An 18,918-nucleotide genomic window follows, 5' to 3' on the forward strand; every position below is an offset into this window, starting at 1 on the left:
TGGACTAATCTCCATACATCCTCTCCTTTCTGTCCCTACTGCTAATAACTATGTCAGGAGCTGGGATGTAGCTCAGGGGCAGAGCACTTGCCTGAAGAGGTGAGACCTTGCCTCCTGCAAAATAAAATCATAATCATCTATCTCAGTCACAAATACGGCAGCCTCCTGGGGAGTCCTGCGGGGGCTTTTCCAAGTCAGACTTACATCCAAAGCCTTCAGGATCAGGCACGGTGACCCTGCCAGCTACGTCTGCTGTCCATTCAATCACCCACCTACACTCCTCCCCTAGGCTCCCGCAGCCTGCCCGTATCTTCTTAGGTGTCTCACTGTACTTGCTTGTTTTGTTTTGTTTTTTTTTTTCTTTTTTTTTTTTAAGACAGGGTTTCTTTGTGTAGCTTTACGCCTTTGCTGGAACTCACTCTGTAGCCCAGGCTGGCCTTGAACTCACAGAGATCGGCCTGCCTCTGCCTCCCGAGTGCTGGGATTAAAGATGTGCGCCACCACCGCCCAGCTGGCTCATCCTCTCTGTTCTGCCATCCTTTTTTTTTACCTTTATCCTCTTCCTAGACCCGACTTCAAGTGTTGCCCTTCTGCAGCTGTTTCTCACCAACAGCATGGCCCTTGCTTCTAAGCTCTACGTGGACTTTGTTTTAAACATGGACTACAGCTTGATTGATGGCTTGTTGGTTATCGCACACATGGCCTGTGTCTCCCACCCACCCCCCAAATGATGGATCTGAGGTCAAGATGCATTTCTTGCAATGCAAAGAACAATGCCCGCTATGTGGAGAGGTCACTGTCAATGGAATGGGAGCAGACAAAACTGACAGTCCCCCGGAATTTCCAACCCCAGGTTGCTCAATGCATCAGTCATTCATTGTTGGTGACAACAGAGTGACCCTGGGAAGGCATTGTTAGCAGCAGTTCCAACGCAGCCCATCAAGGGATATGTGTTAAGAATTTGTGTGTAGCTCCTTGAGGAGAAAGCATGTTTTCCCTCACCCACCCTTGTCTCTCCTCTTGCAGTCCATGCAAGCCCAGACATCCTGCACACCCTTATCCATGAACCCTCTGCTTCCCCTCGCTTCACAGGGGGTCTCGGAGCTCCTATCACATGATTTAGAGTAACAAATCTGTTGTTTTGTTAGGGGCCATTTTGTGTCATCCTTTGTATAGAGGTTATGACCCTGTTTGACTTACCCCAGCAAGGGAGGAGGGTTAACCCAGGGCCCGGACCCTTTCAGTAGGGCACTCCCTCCAACTACGACTTCCCACTCTAGCTTTAAACACGGCTTCATGAGGACTGGACTAGACCAGAAATGCCACTCCAGGTGGCACATCTAATCCTTCCTCCCAGGAGGCTAATTGGTCCAAGAGCTCAGGGACAATTCTTGATCAGGAACTGTGGGAGGCTCCCTCAACCTCCAGATCCCCTTGTGTGTGCTACATGGCAGAGCAAATTAGAGACAGGAGCTGAGGCATGGTCCTCCCTTAGAAGTCTGTCTCCTCCCCCTCTAAACACAAGCAAACAAAAGCGACTCCTGATGAGAACCGAAAACAGTTTAGGGCTCTAGGGCACACCTGCTGCCCCTTGCACCCCATATCAGATACCCGCCGGCCAAGAAAATAGGCCAAGCACTCAGAAATATTGTGCTATCAACTTCGAGTGGCCACAGGTCTCCCAGCCCCTAAGGATATCTCCTTACAATAACCAGTCGTGAAGCCCCCTTTGGGCCAGCCCCAACTTGGAAGCCACCATTTCCACCACAGATACCTGCCCCTCCCGGCCCACACTCTTCTCCCCCTCCACCTTCCTGCTCACCCCTTCGCCGCGGCCTGGGGTGGCAGGAAGGGAGGTGCTGGGCACCGGCCGTGAAAAGCAAACCCCCTCCTGCTCAGAGAGAGCGGCACTGCGCCAGGGAGGACGCAGGTCCAGTGACCCTGGCCATGCAGTCCACCGAGGCCTGGAGTCACAGCTGGAGCACGACGTCCTGGGACTATTCGGGCTCTGGCTCTCTGGACCAAATGGAGCTTTGCCCGGCCTGGGACCTGCCCTACGCTCACGCCATCATCCCTGCGCTCTACCTGGCGGCCTTCACCGTGGGCCTGCCGGGCAACGCCTTCGTGATGTGGCTGCTGAGCGGACGGCGCGGCCCGCGGCGGCTGGTGGACACCTTCGTGCTGCACCTTGCGGCCGCCGACCTGGGCTTCGTGCTCACACTGCCACTGTGGGCGGCGGCGGAGGCCCGGGGCGGCCGGTGGCCCTTCGGCGACGGCCTGTGCAAAGTCAGCAGCTTCGCGCTGGCGGCCACGCGCTGCGCGGGCGCGCTGCTGCTGGCGGCATGAGCGTGGACCGCTACCTGGCGGTAGGCCGGCCGCTGGGCGCGCGGCCGCTGCGGAGCCCGCGCTGTGTGCGAGCCGCGTGCTGCGGCGCCTGGGCGGTGGCGGTCCTGGCCGGGCTCCCCGCCTTGCTCTACCGCGGGCTGCAGCCGAGCCCGGACGGCCCGGGCAGCCAGTGCGCCGAGGAGCCGTCGGATGCACTCCAGGGCCTCGGCCTGCTGCTGCTGCTGCTGACCTTCGCGCTGCCGCTGGCTGTCACCCTGGTCTGCTACTGCCGCGTGTCGCGCCGCCTGCCGCGCGTGGGGAGGGCCCGGAGCAATTCGCTGCGCATCATCTTCGCCGTGGAGAGCGTCTTCGTGGGTTCCTGGCTGCCCTTCGGCGTCCTGCGAGCCATCTTCCACCTGGCGCGCCTCCGGGCTCTGCCTCTGCCCTGCGCGCTGCTGCTGGCGCTGCGCTGGGGTCTGGCGGTCGCCACCTGCCTGGCTTTCGTCAACAGCTCTGCGAACCCGGTCATCTACCTCCTGCTGGACCGCTCGTTCCGCGCCCGGGCCCGGTTCGGGGTGTGCACGCGCGCCGGGCGCCAGGTACGAAGGATCAGCTCGGCGTCCTCGCTCTCCAGGGACGACAGCTCGGTGTTCTGGGGCCGGTCCCCAAAGGCGAACTCTGCCTCGGCCTCGTAACCTCCCCCGGGCGGCGCAGGCGGAGCGGCTGCGGAGCTCCAAAGAGAGGAGCCACACGGAGGACGACCGTGCTCCCAAGATGCGCCCCCGGAGGACTGCCCATCGGTTTTCTCGTAGCTGGCTAAGACTGGCTGTTCTCGCAGACTGATAGACATGGGAAGGGTGGGGAGTTTCCTTAATTTTCCCCAGGGCAAGAAGGGCTGTAGACACCCACCTGGTTTACCCAGTCGATGTGAGGGAAGTGGGTTTCTCTCTCTGCTTCATTTGGTGTAGCTCAGCTCAAACATCCAACGCAGACTCTCAACGACCCTTCTTGCCCCAGACCGTTCTTGCCCCTGCAAAAGCCTTTGCCATCCGAGAAATTTCTCCTCCACATCAGCCCTCTACTAATGCCACCTCAGAAATGTTCTGTAGAACGAGAGGAGCCAGAGCCCTTTCTCTGGCCATCTTTGTAGCTGCATTAACTGAATCCTTTCACATCCCCAGTTGGGATTTTCATTTTCAAAGGCTCACCAAAGACATGGGAACCACCTCCAGTCTGAGCTGCCCAACTTGGTCCTTCCCACCTGTTCCTTCAGAGTGCCACCCTGGCTGTGGTGACCCTTCTCCCCTCTGGGGAAGCTGTTCTGACCTTCCTTCTTAGTGCTGGGAGCTGACATTTCAGCAGGCATTCCGATTCCCCATCACTCAGCCAGGGACCCCGGGTTCTTCTGTGAGTTCACATCTCAATAATAATAATAATAATAAACCGCTGGTTAGCCCTCGTTAGAGCTGCGTCTTGACTTGAACAGCAGGAGTGAAATGGGGTGTCAGAAGTGCGTCCCCGTCAGACACAACTCAACTCAGAAGTTGAGGCACCTCAGGGTGGTGGTTTGTGTGATGCTGGGATGGGACAAGAGGACCAGCTGCACCTGTGTGGTACTCTCGGGAGGGCAGAGAATTACTTATTCTTTTAAAGGGCATCTCACATCTTGAAGGTTGCAAGATGAAAAAGAAAAAAAAAAAAAAAGAGGAAGATGCACAGCATCTGCCTGCCAGGTGTCATTTCAAAGAAGAGATGTGTAATTTTGAGTTTTAAATGTGGTCCAGGCTTTCCCCCATGCTCTGGGAGCCCTTCCAGTACAAATGTTTGGAATTAACCATTTCACACTCTGGTTTAATCCTTTGAGGCGTGTGGAAGGCTTAGAAAGGAAATGTTTTTATTTGAGAGGATTTGGCCTAGACACATCTTGGTCAGCGAGGGAAAGGGGTTCTGGGACGGGGTTCTTCTTGAGAACCACGCCCCGGCCAGATCGTGGGTCGTGGAGTCGCCGCACAGACTGAAGCTTCCGTGCTGGCTTAGATCTGAAGATGGGCATTCTGTCTGGCTGTTTAACCTCGTCTAGTACCACTGCATTCCCTCTAGCATTTGAGACTATTGGTTTGGAGTATGTTTAACAATACAGCCCACCTTGGCCCCACCTTGCATCTGCTCTTGTCAGAAAGAACATCTATGCACGTCCCACTGTTCGCCCTGGGAGCAGCAAGGCCTGCAGCCTATGGTCACCTGGGCCAGCAGGGTGTACTTCAGGCACTTGCAAGTCTAAGGGCTCATTTACATCATAGTCCTTCCTCTCCGGCCCTTGCTTTCTGAGGTGAAGGCCCCAGGGCTTCCAGGACAGGCAGGGGTGCTGACGCTCACCCGAGGTATGTGTGTCTAGACTAAAGCTTACAGAGCAAATGTTGCTCTAGGCTGCTGGGACAGAGTCCCCTCCAAGTTCCTCTCCACTTTCTCAGCTGAGCTCCCTGAAGACAGACAGACAGACAGAAGGCTTCTCAAGCCCACCGGAAAGGTTTCATCTCCCCTCCTGCAGTGCTTACTGAAAACTGACATTTCCCCACAACGCAGAACTATGCACAGTGTGGAGAACAGTTCCCTCTTTTGGGGTGCAGCGCTCAAATGGGCTCTCATGTGCTCCTCATTCCGTGGAGAGTGAGCCCCCACTTCCTGCCGAGGGAGACGAGGCATGGATGCAGGAGCTAATAATAGCTTTTCTTTTAGAAAGCAGCTGGGGAGCTGGAGAGATGGCTCAGTGCCTGCTCACTGGCTGCTTTTCCAGAGGACCCAGGTTCAATTCCCAGCACCCACATGCCAGCTCACAAGTGTCTGTAACTCCAGTTCCAGTGGATCTGACTCCTTCACACAGACATGCAGGTCAAACACCAATGCACAAGAAAGAAAAGAGAGAGAGAGAGACAGACAGACAGACAGACAGAAAGCAGTAGGTCCCTCTTCATCAAGAACAAGATGTGCATAACCTAGCTGGGTGGTGGTGGCACACACCTTTAATCCCAACACTCGGGAAGCAGAGACAGGCGGATCTCTGTGAGTTCTGGGCCAGCCTGGTCTACAGAGTGAGTTCCAGGACAGCAAGAGCTACACAGAGAAACCCTGTCTCAAAAAAACAAAACAAAACAAAACAAAACAAAACAAAAACCAAAACCAAACAAACAAACAGTGCACACTCCACCCCTCAAATGTCCACCCTCCTAGCCATATAAGCTCCAGTCGACCCCCTCCTTATGCACTAATCCTAGACAATGAGAGTTAGGTGGTTGAAGAAGAGAAGTATTTAAAGATGTAAACCTAGAAGGAAAAAAACTCAATGTCCAAACATAATGCTGCGCTTTCACGACTGTGATAGATTAAAATGCAAATTTTAAGAGCGCATTCAACGAGGAATCAGGAAATGTTGGTAGTACGTTTCCAAGAGAAAGAAGGCAAAGTTTCAGATGTTAATAACCACCTCACACTTTGACTCTAAGGACGCGAACTGTCAGCGCTGGCTTTGTTGGAGGAAAACGTTACACGTCTCCTCATTTGGGTTCTATCGCTGTGATAAAACACTATGACCAAAAACAACTTGGGGAGAAAGGGTTGATTTCCTCTCACAGCTCCACATCACACTCCATAGCTGAGGGAAGTCAGGACAGGAACTCAAGCAGGGCAGGATCCTGGAGCTGATGCAGAGGCCGTGGAGGGCTGCTGCTTACTGGCTTGCTTCCCCTGGCTTGCTCAGCCTGCTTTCTTATAGAACCCAGGACCACCAGCCCAGGACAGCACCACCCACTAAGGGCTGGGCCCTGAACCATCTACCACTGATTAAGAAAACGCCCCATAGGCTTGCCTGCAGGCCAATATGGTAGGGGCATTTTCTCAATTAAGATTCTTTTTTTTTTTTCCAAATGACCACAGCTTATGTCAAGTTGATATGAAATTAACCAGCAGAGTGTCCAGTGGATCAACACTCTCTTTTCTTTCTTATCCCTCCCAGGTTAGGCATCATAGGTAAGATCTTTTCTCCTGCGGCTCACTAATAGAATACCAGGTATTCATTTATTTGCTTATTGGGCTCTCTCATCATAACATGCACTCCATGATGACAGAGAATTTTGTCATTTGGTTTCATGCTGTGTCCCCAGTTCCTAGAGCAGTGCCTGTATGTCGCAGGGGTTTCTTAACTACTACATCATGTGAGGTAACGTGAAAGTGAAGAAATGATGTTGCGTTCTATGCATGATAACAGTTATGCTTTATTAAAGGATGCAGAGAAAGGCTAGAAGACGATGCAATGAATGTGAACAATGGTTGTGTTAGAATTAAGAGAATCGTAAAGGCCCCTTCCCTCCATTTCTTTTGCAAAAATGTTTATAAGCATTTTAAGGGGCCGTTAGCATAGACTGATGCTTCCAATACAAAGAGGCTGAAATTAGACCAGGGCCTGGCTCCCCATGGTCACAATCCAGTTGCCTGTCTCTGGGCCCCTCACCCAGGCTTCTGAGCTGAAGGCTGGGGCTGATCATATCTGCTCTGCTGTATCGTAGATCAAAGGAAATGATGTTCTTGAAAGTACTTTATAAGTGATGGTGTTTCAGACAGATGTGCCCCCAAAAGCACGTCCTCAGGATTAACATGTTCCAGGCCGTGCTCTCCCTCCCCATCTTGTTACTGTGGAGAGACCCTGTGGGGCTACCCAGGGATTGAAAAGGTCAACATCTTGACTGAGGCTGTAACTCAGCACTAGAGCCCGTACCTAGCAGGTAAAAAGCTAGGTTCCATCTCCAGTGATGGGGAAGGGGGAGGAGGGTGGAGAGAGAAGAAGAAAGGGAAACTCCACATCCAGACGAAGGCTGGCATATGGCTGTGTGTCGTTCTTAATTTGCCTCTTGTGACTAATTCTGACCTTTCTCTTCACCCCTCTCGACCCCACGGGTCTGTTCTCAGGGCACAGTGTGGGAACTGGGGCCCAGACTGGTGAGTGATCTGGGGAGTTCAGAAGGCTGGCAGAGCCGGGGTGTGTGTTGGTGAAGTCTGATATGAGTCAGCTGCTCTCCCCACCGAGGGCAGGGCAGCGGTGACTCTGGACACTGAAGGCACCTCACTTGTGAGATTTTTATCAGGTCTAAGTTCCTGGCCTCCCTCAGCTCAGAGGCCTGCAGGAAACTGCTTACACTCTTCACCTGACCCCCAGACTCAGCAACTGGGACAAAGCATGATCAGACCAGGAAATGCTGGTAACTTCGAGGGAAATCAAAGGTGTGAAATTACTCTTCCCCTCTATTATCTTTAAAATCAAAAAGAAGTTACAGGTTTGTAATTACTCCACCCGAGACGAGACATGTGTTTACAAAATGTCACTTGATTTTAGCACTACCAGCTAGTTTTGTCCGTGCTAAGGAGGAGGATACCAAGACCCAGAGATAATGACAACCCTTTTATCTGTGGAGCACACTGTGGAAAGCACCCGCATGAGCGCCGTGAGTCTGCCATCCCCATGCATGATGCATTGACTGTGGGGACATCAGGGAGCATGCGCAAGACCACAGCAAATGGCTCGGCCGTCCCCCGCCTGCCTTTCCTGACCCTGTCACCCCTCCCTTGTGACACAGAGCCACCTTCTCCATTTTTTGAACCCAGCTCACATGGTCGACTCCCTGACCTCTTCTCTCTCTTAAAAATGTTGAGATTTTCTGCTGGGCATGGTACCTTTAACCCCAGCACTCAGGAGGCAGAGACAGAGAGAGAGCTCTGTAAGTTCCAGGCCAGCCTGGTCTACATGATGAGTTCCAGGCTAGGGCTACATAATAAGACCTTTTCTTAAAAAAAAAAAAAAAAAAAAAAAAAAAAAAAGAGGGGGGGAGGGTAGCGCTAGATTTTCCTGCACTAATTATTAAGGTAAATAGCGCTTCTTTGCGTTTTGGTTTGCGGGGTCTTGTTTTATTTCTTTTTGTTCTGAAACAGAATTTCACAGCATGTTGCCCAGGCTGGTCTCAAGCCCCTAAAGACTCAAACGAGCCTCTATTAGTCCTCGAAGTGGCTGGGATAGTAAGCATGAACCACCAAATCCATATATATATATATATATATATATATATATATATATTAAAGAAACCATAGTAAGATGGGATAGTGAAAATGTGTGATAGGAAGGAATACTAGTGGGGGAGGGGAAGGCAGGAGGGAAGGAGGCTGGGGGAACAGCTAATCCAAACTAAGAAAAAGTATGAAGTTTTATGAAATCCCACCAGTTGGTAAGCTAATTAAAAATAAAACAAGTGAAGGGGAAACAAAGGATTACCTAGCATGGGTCAGAACACAGCTCCCAGGAGACATGGGTTCTTAAAGGAAAACCCCAGTGCCAGGCATGGGTGACCCTCCGACAGTTCATTGTCAGGGTGTCCCACAATACAGGCTAGTGCAGTCACTCTGTTGCCATAGAGGGTATGCCCCTGTTGCTGAAGACACCACACAGTTGGGTTGCAGGACATAAACAAACTTGATCTTGAACCAACCAGGAGTCTCTCGGGGTGGCTAGCTTTCCTAGTGCGGGAAGGGCTAAGGCCTTACTAGGCACCTGCTCCTGCATAGTACAATGCCATCCTACCAGACAAGCTGTGCCTGCCCCCTGGTGCAGAAGTGTTAAGAGAGCTTATGGGGCAGCCAAATGCTCTCTTGATTAGATCTGAAACCTGCTCTAAAGGAGAGAATTTGTTTTAGTCAGGGTTCTCTAGAGTAACAGAACTTCGAGAATAAGTCTCTCTCTCTTTCTATCTAATTTATCTCTATATATATGTATATACACACATATACATTTACACACACACACACACACACACACACACACACACACACATATGTATATGTCTACAGTAAGAACCTGTTTGGGGAGAGGGAGCCCAAATTCAACCCTGGATCCCTGGATAAATTCTTAGATGTGACATTATTCATTTCTTTTCTCTTCTTTTCTTTGAGTCTTTTTACATAGTTCAACTCAAGAGTTCTCAGCCTCCCACATGCTTGTATTTTAGGGGTGTACCCCCACACTTACCCTTAAAGTAAACTTACTCATTAGAGATTCTGGACAGCCTGAGATTTGTGTGGGGGGGTGAGGGTTGTGGTTTGACCCTGGGAGATGTGATAGACAGAGGTGATTCATAATCGCTTTCCTGGCTGTCCTTCATAATGTGCACATTCCCATCTCCCTTCTACATGCCTGCCCCAAATAAGTCTAAAATACGCAGGGCACACCTGGTTGGGGGCCTCCTATTCTAGATCCTAGGATCATGCTGGCACAGCATAGTGTGGCCAGCTTACCGATCAAAATCGGCTCTCCTCCCCCTTCCCTCCCTTCTCTTCCCCTCCCTTCTTCTTCCCCCCTCCTCCCCCTCCCTCCCTCCTCCCTCCCTCCCTCCCCTACTCTCTCTTTCCTTTAACCAAAGCCTTCTTCTTTACATAACAGGGTGCCCCAATCTTCTCAAGTCTCTACCTCTGAAATTACTACAAATAAAGCTGTGATATCAAGAGTGAAATAACTCACTGGTTGGTGGTGGCACAGGCCTTTAATCCCAGCACTCAGGAGGCAGAGGCAGGTAGATCTCTGTGAGCTCGAGGCCAACCTAGGCTACAGAGTGAGTTCCAGGACAGGCTCCAAAGCTACACAGAGAAACCCTGTCCTGAAAAACCAAAAAAAAAAAAAAAAAAGTGAAATAACTCAAGACCCTCTGCTCTAATTGTAAGAACTTTTCCATCTATACAGCTTTCCAAACCTTCTCGAGTGTGGTCAACGTACTCATGTGGTGTTAGGCTTTTTCTTTTTAGATTTATTATTTTATGTGTATGGTGTTTTGCCTCCATGCATGTGTGTACACCATCTGTGTACATGTGTGTGCCTGCTATCTGAGGAGGTCAGAAGAGGGCATCAGATCCCCCAGGATTAGGGTTACAGGTGGTCCTGAGCAACCATGTGGGGGGTGAGAATTGAACCCAGGTCCTCTGCAAGAGCAGAGAGTGCTCCTAACCTCTGAGCCACCATCCCAGCCCCGACATCCAGTCTCTCCTTTTGCACAGCACTCTGTATGGTTTTTCTGTATTTCAATACAGATCTCAGAGCTGTCGTTCTGAAGCTTTCTTCTGTGGATCGGCCATCGTCTGACTAGCCCTCCCTCCTTTTCTAGACGTTGAAATTGCTCAGGAGATTTTGCTCTTCCCGTCATCCTGGCATGAGTGTCTTTCCCCTCCAGCTGGGGACTCACTTGGAACATTTTTGTCCAAAGTGGACAGACACCTGCTGTCTGTCCCTCGCCTGGGCTCTACCCCTTTGTGACGGTATCAGCCAGAGGACAGAACTCTCAACGGCAGTGACCGTGGACATCATGAAAGGACAGTGGCAAGCAGCACAGTACACTAATAAAAGCCGAGGAAGCTCCACACCCCACAGTCTTGGTGACTTTGGCTAACTTGGCCATTCTCTTCCATGTCACAACCCCCATCTGTAAACCTGGGGTGCTGTTTCTATCTGAGAGGGTAGAGAAGGGTTAAGTGTGTTGGTGTGTGAGGAGTTTAGGATTATCTTGAACATAGTAAGCATTGTATGTGCTCTAATTACCGGCAGTAAAATAAACAGCAGGATATTTGCTAAGTGGCATTGGATGCTACTGTGGTTCTGGATACTGCCTCTCAAATTCTGAGTGAACGAAACCCTTATTCTGTAACTCTGTGTTCCAGTAAGCAAGACCATGGGGCTCTTGCAGCGACGTAGACCCCATCTGAGTCTCCATCCCATTCACAAAAAGACAGAAAATGTGGCGTTATGTTATATGAATTGCTAAATGGTCTTTTATTAAAAACCCCGGAGCCAGATATTGGGGTAAATGCTGAAAGATCAGAGACACAGAGGAACAAGCCACGGCTACCACCTCTTACCAACTCCTCAGTCTGAAGAGGCTTTCTAGCCAAAAGGCCTCTAGCCTTTCTAGCCGAAAGGGGTTTCCTCAGCCAAAAAGGCTTCAGTTCCTGTCTCCTCACGCCTTATACACCTTTCTCCACCCAGCCATCACTTCCTGGGATTAAAGGCGTGTGTGCTTCCCAGTACTGGGATTAAAGGTGTGTGCCACCACTGCCTGGCTCTGTTTCTCTCCTAGACTGAGTCAATCTCATGTAGTCCAGGGTGGCTTTGAACTCACAGAGATCCAGACAGATCTCTGCCTCCTGAGTGCTAGGATTAAAGGTGTGTGCTACCACTGCCTGGCCTCTATGTTTAGTCTAGTGGCTTGTTCTGTTCCCTGATCTTCAGGCAAATTTTATTAGGGTACACAATATATCACCGCAGAGTTAGTGGTATAAAAGAGGGAAATGAAAGCCTGCTGGCCCTTAGCTTGGGGAAAAAAAATTCCCACTGAAACTAAAACGTACATGATGACTTCTGTGCTGTGACTTGTGTGTTTTCTGGGTTTCTAGAGAGTGACTGGTCAGTGTGTCCCTGGGATAGAAGCCTTGTGAGTAGTCCAAGGACGCTTTCGCTCCCTGGGCTTAGAATCTCCTTCCAGGGGCTAGAGAGACCACTCAGCAGTTAAGAGCACTCTCGCTCTTCCAGAGGACCTGGGTTCAATTCCCAGCATCCACATGGCAGCTCACGACCATCTGTAACTCTAGTGCCAGGGGATCTGACACCCTTCTCTGGCCGCCACAGGTACGAGACGCATAAATACCCAAGCACATACAATAAAATTACATTTTTATTTAAAAAGATTACCTTCCAGAACTCAGAGTGAACCCCAAGATGAGAGGACCTTCCCCACAGTGAAGTGCCACACCACTTCAACGTCTGCTGCCTTCGGTCCCAGCACTGCTAGAGGTCAGAGGTCAGGAGACTTCTAGGATCCCAAACCTCAAAGATGGCCAACCCATCCATGCCTCTTCTCCGGACACTTATTTAGCATATTGAGTTTCTAAAATATTCTTATTTAAAAAAAAAAAAATCATCAACAGGAACATACAGGGACATGTTGATTCCTAAGTCTAGCGCTAGGCATGTAATTCAGCTGGCACAGTGTTTGTCTAATATGCACAAAGCCCTGGATTCGAGTCCCAGTACCTTAAAGACCAGGCAGGATGGCTCACACCTGGAATCCAAGCACTTCGGAGTTAGAGGCAGAAAGAGCCGAGGATCAAGGTCATCCTCATCTACACAGCAAACTCGAGGCCAGCCTGGGCTATAAGACCTTGTCTCTCTCAAAAAAGATTTTTTTAAGTCAGGCAGTGGTGGTGCACACCTTTAATCCTAGCACTTGGGAGGCAGAGACAGGCAGATCTCTGTGAGTTGGAGGACAGCCTGGTCTACAAGGCAAGTTCCAGGACAGCCAAGATTGTTACACAGAGAAACCTTGTCTTGAAAACAAAAACAATTGTTTTTCTAAGCCTACGTACATGATAGGTAAAGGGGAATTCATTAGCCAGACTGACCTCTCCCTGCTGTGCCCCATCTCTCTACCAGCAGCTTCCCACTGGAACTCTTCAGTCCATGTGGCTATGAGCAAACAGACACAGTGCTTTGACCTAAGTGAACTCACAGAGGACTGGGGATGCGCACGGGTTGGGGGAGGAAGTCACATATGGCCCATGTCCACTAAGTACACCGCTATCATCCGACCCCAGTGAAAACTCTCCTTCCTCTTTCTCATCATGCTTACGATACCTTAAGAGCAGCCAAAGATGTGAGGTATTAATTTGCTTCTGATGGACCCAGCCGCAGCTCCGGCTCAGCCTCGGCACAGGAGGAGGAGTCTGGCCTTTGGAAGCACCTAGTCCCTAAGCTACAGGAAGTGGAGGATGGTCCCTGGCAAACAGGTCTGGATCTTAAAAATATAACCACGCAGAAATCTAAATATTGTTTTCCCGAGGGTTAGAAGTGACAAAGATGACAATGGGTATTTTTTTAGACTAAAAAATGTAAGAAAGCGTCTCTTTAAAAATTGCTACCACTTATTGGATATTTCCTGGGGGCAAAGGATAATGCCAAACAGAGTTCAGTGTCACAGGCACGAGGTGGGGGTGAGGGTCCCAACACACCCACTTTACAAAGAAACTGAGCAACTCTGGCCTAATTTCTTGTAGCCTTCTGCAGGCTAGGCAGGTGCTCTCCTACTGAGCTGCACTTCCGGCCCCAAGTACACACTTCTGTTAATGTCTCCTAAATGACCTACCTGAGCCTCTTACCATCCAAAAAGGCCAAAAGACGATAGCCCTGAGAGGCACTGCCTTAGGAGGCATCTGCCATCTCAGATACTTTGAGTTTAATTGTTCTTAGTGATGGTAAATAAGAAAGGTTATTATTGTCTGGGCTGAGCTCCCACACTGGGCCCAGCAGACCAGACCAATAGAGTCACTCAAGTTCAGTAGCACGGAACCAAACTGCTGAGGGGGCAAAGACAAGAGCTAAATCCTCAAACGGAATGCTTTTGACTGGAGAAGCAAGTTCCACAGAGCGGTCTCTAGGGAAAGTCACCAGCGGGACCTGGGGGCAGCCAGTCGCTCTCAGCCCTTTCCTGCTTTCTCTGCCTGTCCGGCTCTGCTGTCACACTCTCAGCCTACCGGGGTCTTCTCTACATTTTTAGAGGGAACAGCATCCCTATTCATGAGCCATACAAAAAAAATCCTCCAGGGCCTAAACTAAACGTGTTATATTCGGTTCCTTGAAAGCAGTAGAGGCAGCCCCTGGTGAACATAAGCACCGCCACTCAGGCATACACACAACACACCTGCGCCATCATCATCATCATCACCATCATCATCATCACCACCACCATCAGACTGTAGCCCCAGCAGGACCCAAGTTCCTGGGTTTGTCCCCTGGCCTGGAGATAAGTCTATCTCACTCCACTGCCATAGAGGAAATAGACAAGACCAGACCGATGCGTCGATAGACCCCCATGGTAGTTGACTTCAAGCAAGGCTTTCCCGAGGAACCAGGAAGGCTTTTCCAGAGGGGGCTGTGGGAGGCTTAGAGCTGAGCATCCTTGAGGTCCCGGTGTCCTGTCTTGGATGCAGCCCCAGCAGCCCCAAAGTAACATCTAGTCTAGTAACATCTGTCTCTCCACCACTGTATTTAATTTTATCTTAAAAAACAAAACAACAGGCCGGGCGGTGGTGGCGCACGCCTTTAATCCCAGCACTCGGGAGGCAGAGGCAGGTGGATCTCTGTGAGTTCGAGGCCAGCCTGGGCTACCAAGTGAGTTCCAGGAGAGGCACAAAGCTACACAGAGAAACCCTGTCTCGAAAAACAAAACAAAACAAAACAAACAAACAAAAAAAAAACCAACAATTAAAAACAAAAACAATAACCAACCCACGATTCACTCTTACCTTAAAGTTTTCAATCTTCTTTAGGCCTCCAGAAATGACAGGCCGACGGGAGCCATAGGGCTTGGCGGCAGGTGGTCCTCAGGGGGATGGAAGTCGGGTGGGAGCTTGGGTTCACAGCAAGGGAGGGATCAGGTTTTGCCCTCCTGAGAGGAGTGATCCAAGTCTCTACCAGCCTGCACACAGTCCCAGGCTGAGGTAGATTCTCGGTCTTCTCCCGTCACTTCTGCCCTCGGGGTTGGTTTAGACACACAGAAGATCACTAATCCAGATCAATGTGACCAGGACTGGTGGCAGTTACCACCCCTAATGGCTTCAGTAGGGACAGAAGGAAGCATGTCAGTGATCAGTGATCCACACAGATCTGCCTACCCAAGGACACCTGTCTGTGGCCTCTGAAGTCCACAGAAGCTCAGACGGACAGGACAGAAGGGCTGGGGAGGAAGGAAAGACAGATACAGAAAGGGGGAAGGACATGAAAGAGAAGACAGTGGGAGCCCTGCAGAGGACTCAGAAAAATCTAGAAACTAGACCAGAACTGATGGCCAGAGGGTGCTGGTGTGTCCTGGGGGAATGACCTGCCTCATGCAAGTCTGGGGTATGACTCCAGGGCATGGCCTGGGCTGTCCTCAGCGCTCTTCAGACTCGGTGTCCTGGGCCCATTTTCAGTTCTCCTCCCCGTGGCAGCCAAGGGAAGCCCCTGACTTGGCCCCCTTGACCAGTCCCGCGCAGTTCATGGAACTCCCTGCCCTCCCCGAGCCCAGCCTGGACATCACGAGTTCTAGCCATTGTTGCAGTAGCCTCCAGGCGGTGCCTGCGGGCATCTGCCCCAGCTTGCAGGATGCGGTCAGGAGAGGAAGCAGGCCTTGGCCCAGTCATTCTGGGGTTTCCAGAGAGCTGCTTGCCAAGACATTGATAGGACAGTGTCTGGGGGGCTAACCATGGCCTCTCTTTCCCCCACCTGGTTCTCAGAGCGCAGGAAGAGACTATGTGGGGTAATTTCTCTCCTCTGCCGGACCTGAGGTTGGAAGGACCCGGCAGAGTAGCTTCTAAAAGGACAGGAAGGGCCTGGGGGCCCCTCCCTCTGAAGGTGGCTGCTGGGGTACAGACAACATGCCCAGCTTCCTTCTAGGCAGCTTTCAGAGGATTGTGAGAATTTGCTTTACCTGCTTTTAACCCGCGGGCAAGAAGTCAGTTTCTGATCTTCTAGAAAGCCCATCTGCTGGAAGAGGGCCTTTGCCTCTCCAGCCAACGCGGAAAGAAGAGAAAATGAACGGAGCTTAGCTGACTTTCCCAATCTACAGCTTCCATCCACCTCCAGCTCATCAGGGCTGGGGTTCTGTTGCAGGACCTCCTGCTTCTTCAGGCCTGGCTTTTGCGCATGCTCAGGCTCTGGGTTCTAGGCTCCCGAGGCTTCTGCTGTGAGACAAACAGCCACATAGTCTAAGGGATATACACTTTAACTGCTTGAGGTTTTTTGTTTGTTTGGTTTTTTGAGACAGGATTTCTCTGTGTCCTGGAACTCGCTCTGTAGACCAGGCTGGCCTTGAACTCAGAGATCCACCTGCCTCCCCCTCCAAAGTGCTGGGATTAAAGGCATGCGCCGCCGCCGCCGCCGCCGCCGCCGCCGCCGCCACCCAGAAAGTGCTTGACTTTTTAGTAAAATGATTAAATATGTCCAGCCAATTTTTCGCACATACACAAATTATATTTCCAGATTTTATTTTAAAATGCATGCATTTTCTTGTGGTAACATTTGTGGTGACTGCCCCCTTTAAGACAACCTGCATTTTCTAGTTTGTCCTACTGGGCCCCCATCCTCTTTTGGGCTCATCTCGACTCCCTTCCCCCAATTCAAACTAAAGCTAAGAATGAGTTGCAGGACCATAAACAAAACACTATGCTGTTTGAGGACCAGAATTCTTACACTTGACGTATTTTATTCCTTAACCATTCAGTCCCTTTGACATCTAAGTCTTTCAACAAGTGCAGAACTGTGGCCTCAGAGGCTCTGTCTTCACATCCTAAATCATCTTAGTTGAATGCTTCCGGGCCTTGGTTTCCTCGTCTGCAAATAACAGTAACACAACACACTTGGGCTTGCAAGGGAGACCACTGTGATGGGTAATCTTGACTGTCGAGCTGATCAGGTTAAGAATCACCATGGAAACAAACCTCTTGCCCTCACAGACTCCTATATTAGGTTAACTGGGGTGGAAGTCTTACCCTAAGTAAGGACGGCACCATCCTATGACATGGGGTTCCTGACCACAGAAGAGTGGGAAAAGCTAGCTGAGGACCAGCTAGTGCCTGCTTCGTCGCTGTGGATGCGATGTGAGGAGCTGGCTTGGTCCTACCTCCATACCTTCTCCACCACAGGAGACCGTGTTGCCGTAGACTGAGCCCAAATAGACCCTTCTTTCCGTAAGTTGCATCGGCCAGGTATTTTTGTCCCAGTATTGAGAAGAGTCACTAACATAACCATCTTAGACCATTTTTGGCTGCTAAGCCTAATATCTGAGACTGGGTAATTATTTAAAAAACAAAACAAAACAAAACAAAAACAAAAAAAACCTGAGTTCTGCCAGGTGTGGGGATACACAACAACTTTAATCCCTTGGGAGGCAGAGGCAGGCAGATATCTGTAAATTCTATGCCAGCCAGGGCGATATCATGAGACTATGTATAAAACAAAATCAACAACAAAAACCACCTTAAAAACCAGAGTTATTTCTGGAGGCTGGGAGTCCAAGAGCATGGTGCTGCTGTCTGGCAAGGGCTCTCTTCGTTTGCCACGGCACACTAAGGGCATGTGAGTTAGAACAGGCAGGGTATCGAGGGGCTCTTCAGCCCCCAAAGCCAGTAATTACCACACCTAGGGCCCCGCCTCCATGACCCTAATCCTGATCTGATGATCCTGATTGCTACCCAAGACTCCAACTGCAAAGCCATCATTTTATGAATTGGGATGTTAGCTTTGCAACACACGAACTTTGGCAGGAACATTCTGCCAACTACAGCACGTACTAATTGTTTCGAATTTGACCTAGGCAGGGGGAAAAATTCACATTCTTAAGTAGAATCTAAAGGCTTAGGGAGTGCTGGTATGTGAGGGACCCTCATCTTCTTTGCTGTAGGCTATTGAGATCTCTTGGAGACGGAAGGATCCTGCTTCCTAGACACGTGAGGCATCAGAATCTATCAAGGCAGGAGATCTGGGGCCCAAGGTTCCAGCTCCCATCCCTACCACTTCCCAAGGATGTGTCGTGATGTGCCCAGGACACACAGCAGCATGTCCCTTCCCATTCTCAGACTATCTCATCACTTTCCTGACCTCCAAGACTCCCATCTCTTCCTCTGCTCATCTGGGCAGCTGGCATTTTCTTTTCTTTTTTCTTTCTTTCTTTTCTTTTCTTTTTCTTTTTTTTTTTTTTTTTTTTTTTTTTTTTTTTGGTTTTCCGAGACAGGGTTTCTCTGTGTAGTTTTGGTGCCTGTCCTGGATCTCGCTCTGTAGACCAGGCTGGCCTCGAACTCTCAGAGATCCACCTGGCTCTGCCTCCCAAGTGCTGGGATTAAAGGCGTGCGCCACCACCGCCCGCCCGGTTGCTGGGTTGCTGGCATTTTCTAAGTGAGCCCAAAGCTGGAACCTTGAGGAAGAGTGTACTTCTCATCCCGAGAAAAGGTGTCATTGAGTATGTGGTGGTGCCGGGGTCCTAGATCTGTGTTCCAGACACCACCCTAGTCTGTGAGTAGTTGTATATTAGTTACTTTTCTTGTTACTGTGAGGAAACACTTGGCACTAGCGACTTAAGGAAGAGTTTGGTGGCTCACACTTTGAGGGTACAGTCCACCATGGCGGGCAGATACGGCGGCAGGAGTGTGAAAGAACACTGGGCAACCCCAGAAATGCAGCTGCTCAGTTTTCTCGTTTTAAAGTCAGCCTAAGACCCCAGCTCATGGAATACTGCCACCTACATTTAGGGTATGTCTTCCTAATCTAGAAACTTCCTTACAGACATCCCCAAAGGTTTTTCTAACAGCTGATTCTAGACCCTGTCAAGTTGACAATATTAACTATAGAAAAATCTATCCCTTGTTAACACAAACATATCATTTTAAAGCCATAACATTCTACTCTCTGTCCCCATAGGCTCAGGGCCATAGCATAGTGAAAGGTGTATTTAGTCTAACTTCAAAAGTCCCCATAGTCTTTAGCAATTC

General features: G+C 50.2%; 2 protein-coding genes across 2 annotated transcripts in view; both read left to right on the forward strand.

Moving 5' to 3' along the window:
- The first annotated feature begins 525 nt into the window (after positions 1 to 525).
- Positions 526 to 3,782, forward strand: Gpr25 (G protein-coupled receptor 25). Its single transcript, XM_037211372.1, is given in 2 exon segments — positions 526 to 2,335; positions 2,338 to 3,782. Coding segments are annotated over 2 exon segments (1,071 nt in total). The 5' UTR covers positions 526 to 1,947; the 3' UTR covers positions 3,021 to 3,782.
- Positions 3,783 to 12,947: 9,165 nt separating this feature from the next.
- The window catches only part of Inava (innate immunity activator), a 31,897-nt gene continuing 25,926 nt past the window's right edge, over positions 12,948 to 18,918 (forward strand). The window contains exon 1 of the mRNA XM_037211374.1: positions 12,948 to 13,185. The gene's annotated coding sequence lies outside the window, so the exon portion shown is untranslated. The remainder of the gene's footprint in view (positions 13,186 to 18,918) is intronic.

Source organism: Peromyscus leucopus, chromosome 15, assembly GCF_004664715.2.
Source record: "Peromyscus leucopus breed LL Stock chromosome 15, UCI_PerLeu_2.1, whole genome shotgun sequence".
NCBI classification, from domain to species: domain Eukaryota; kingdom Metazoa; phylum Chordata; class Mammalia; order Rodentia; family Cricetidae; genus Peromyscus; species Peromyscus leucopus.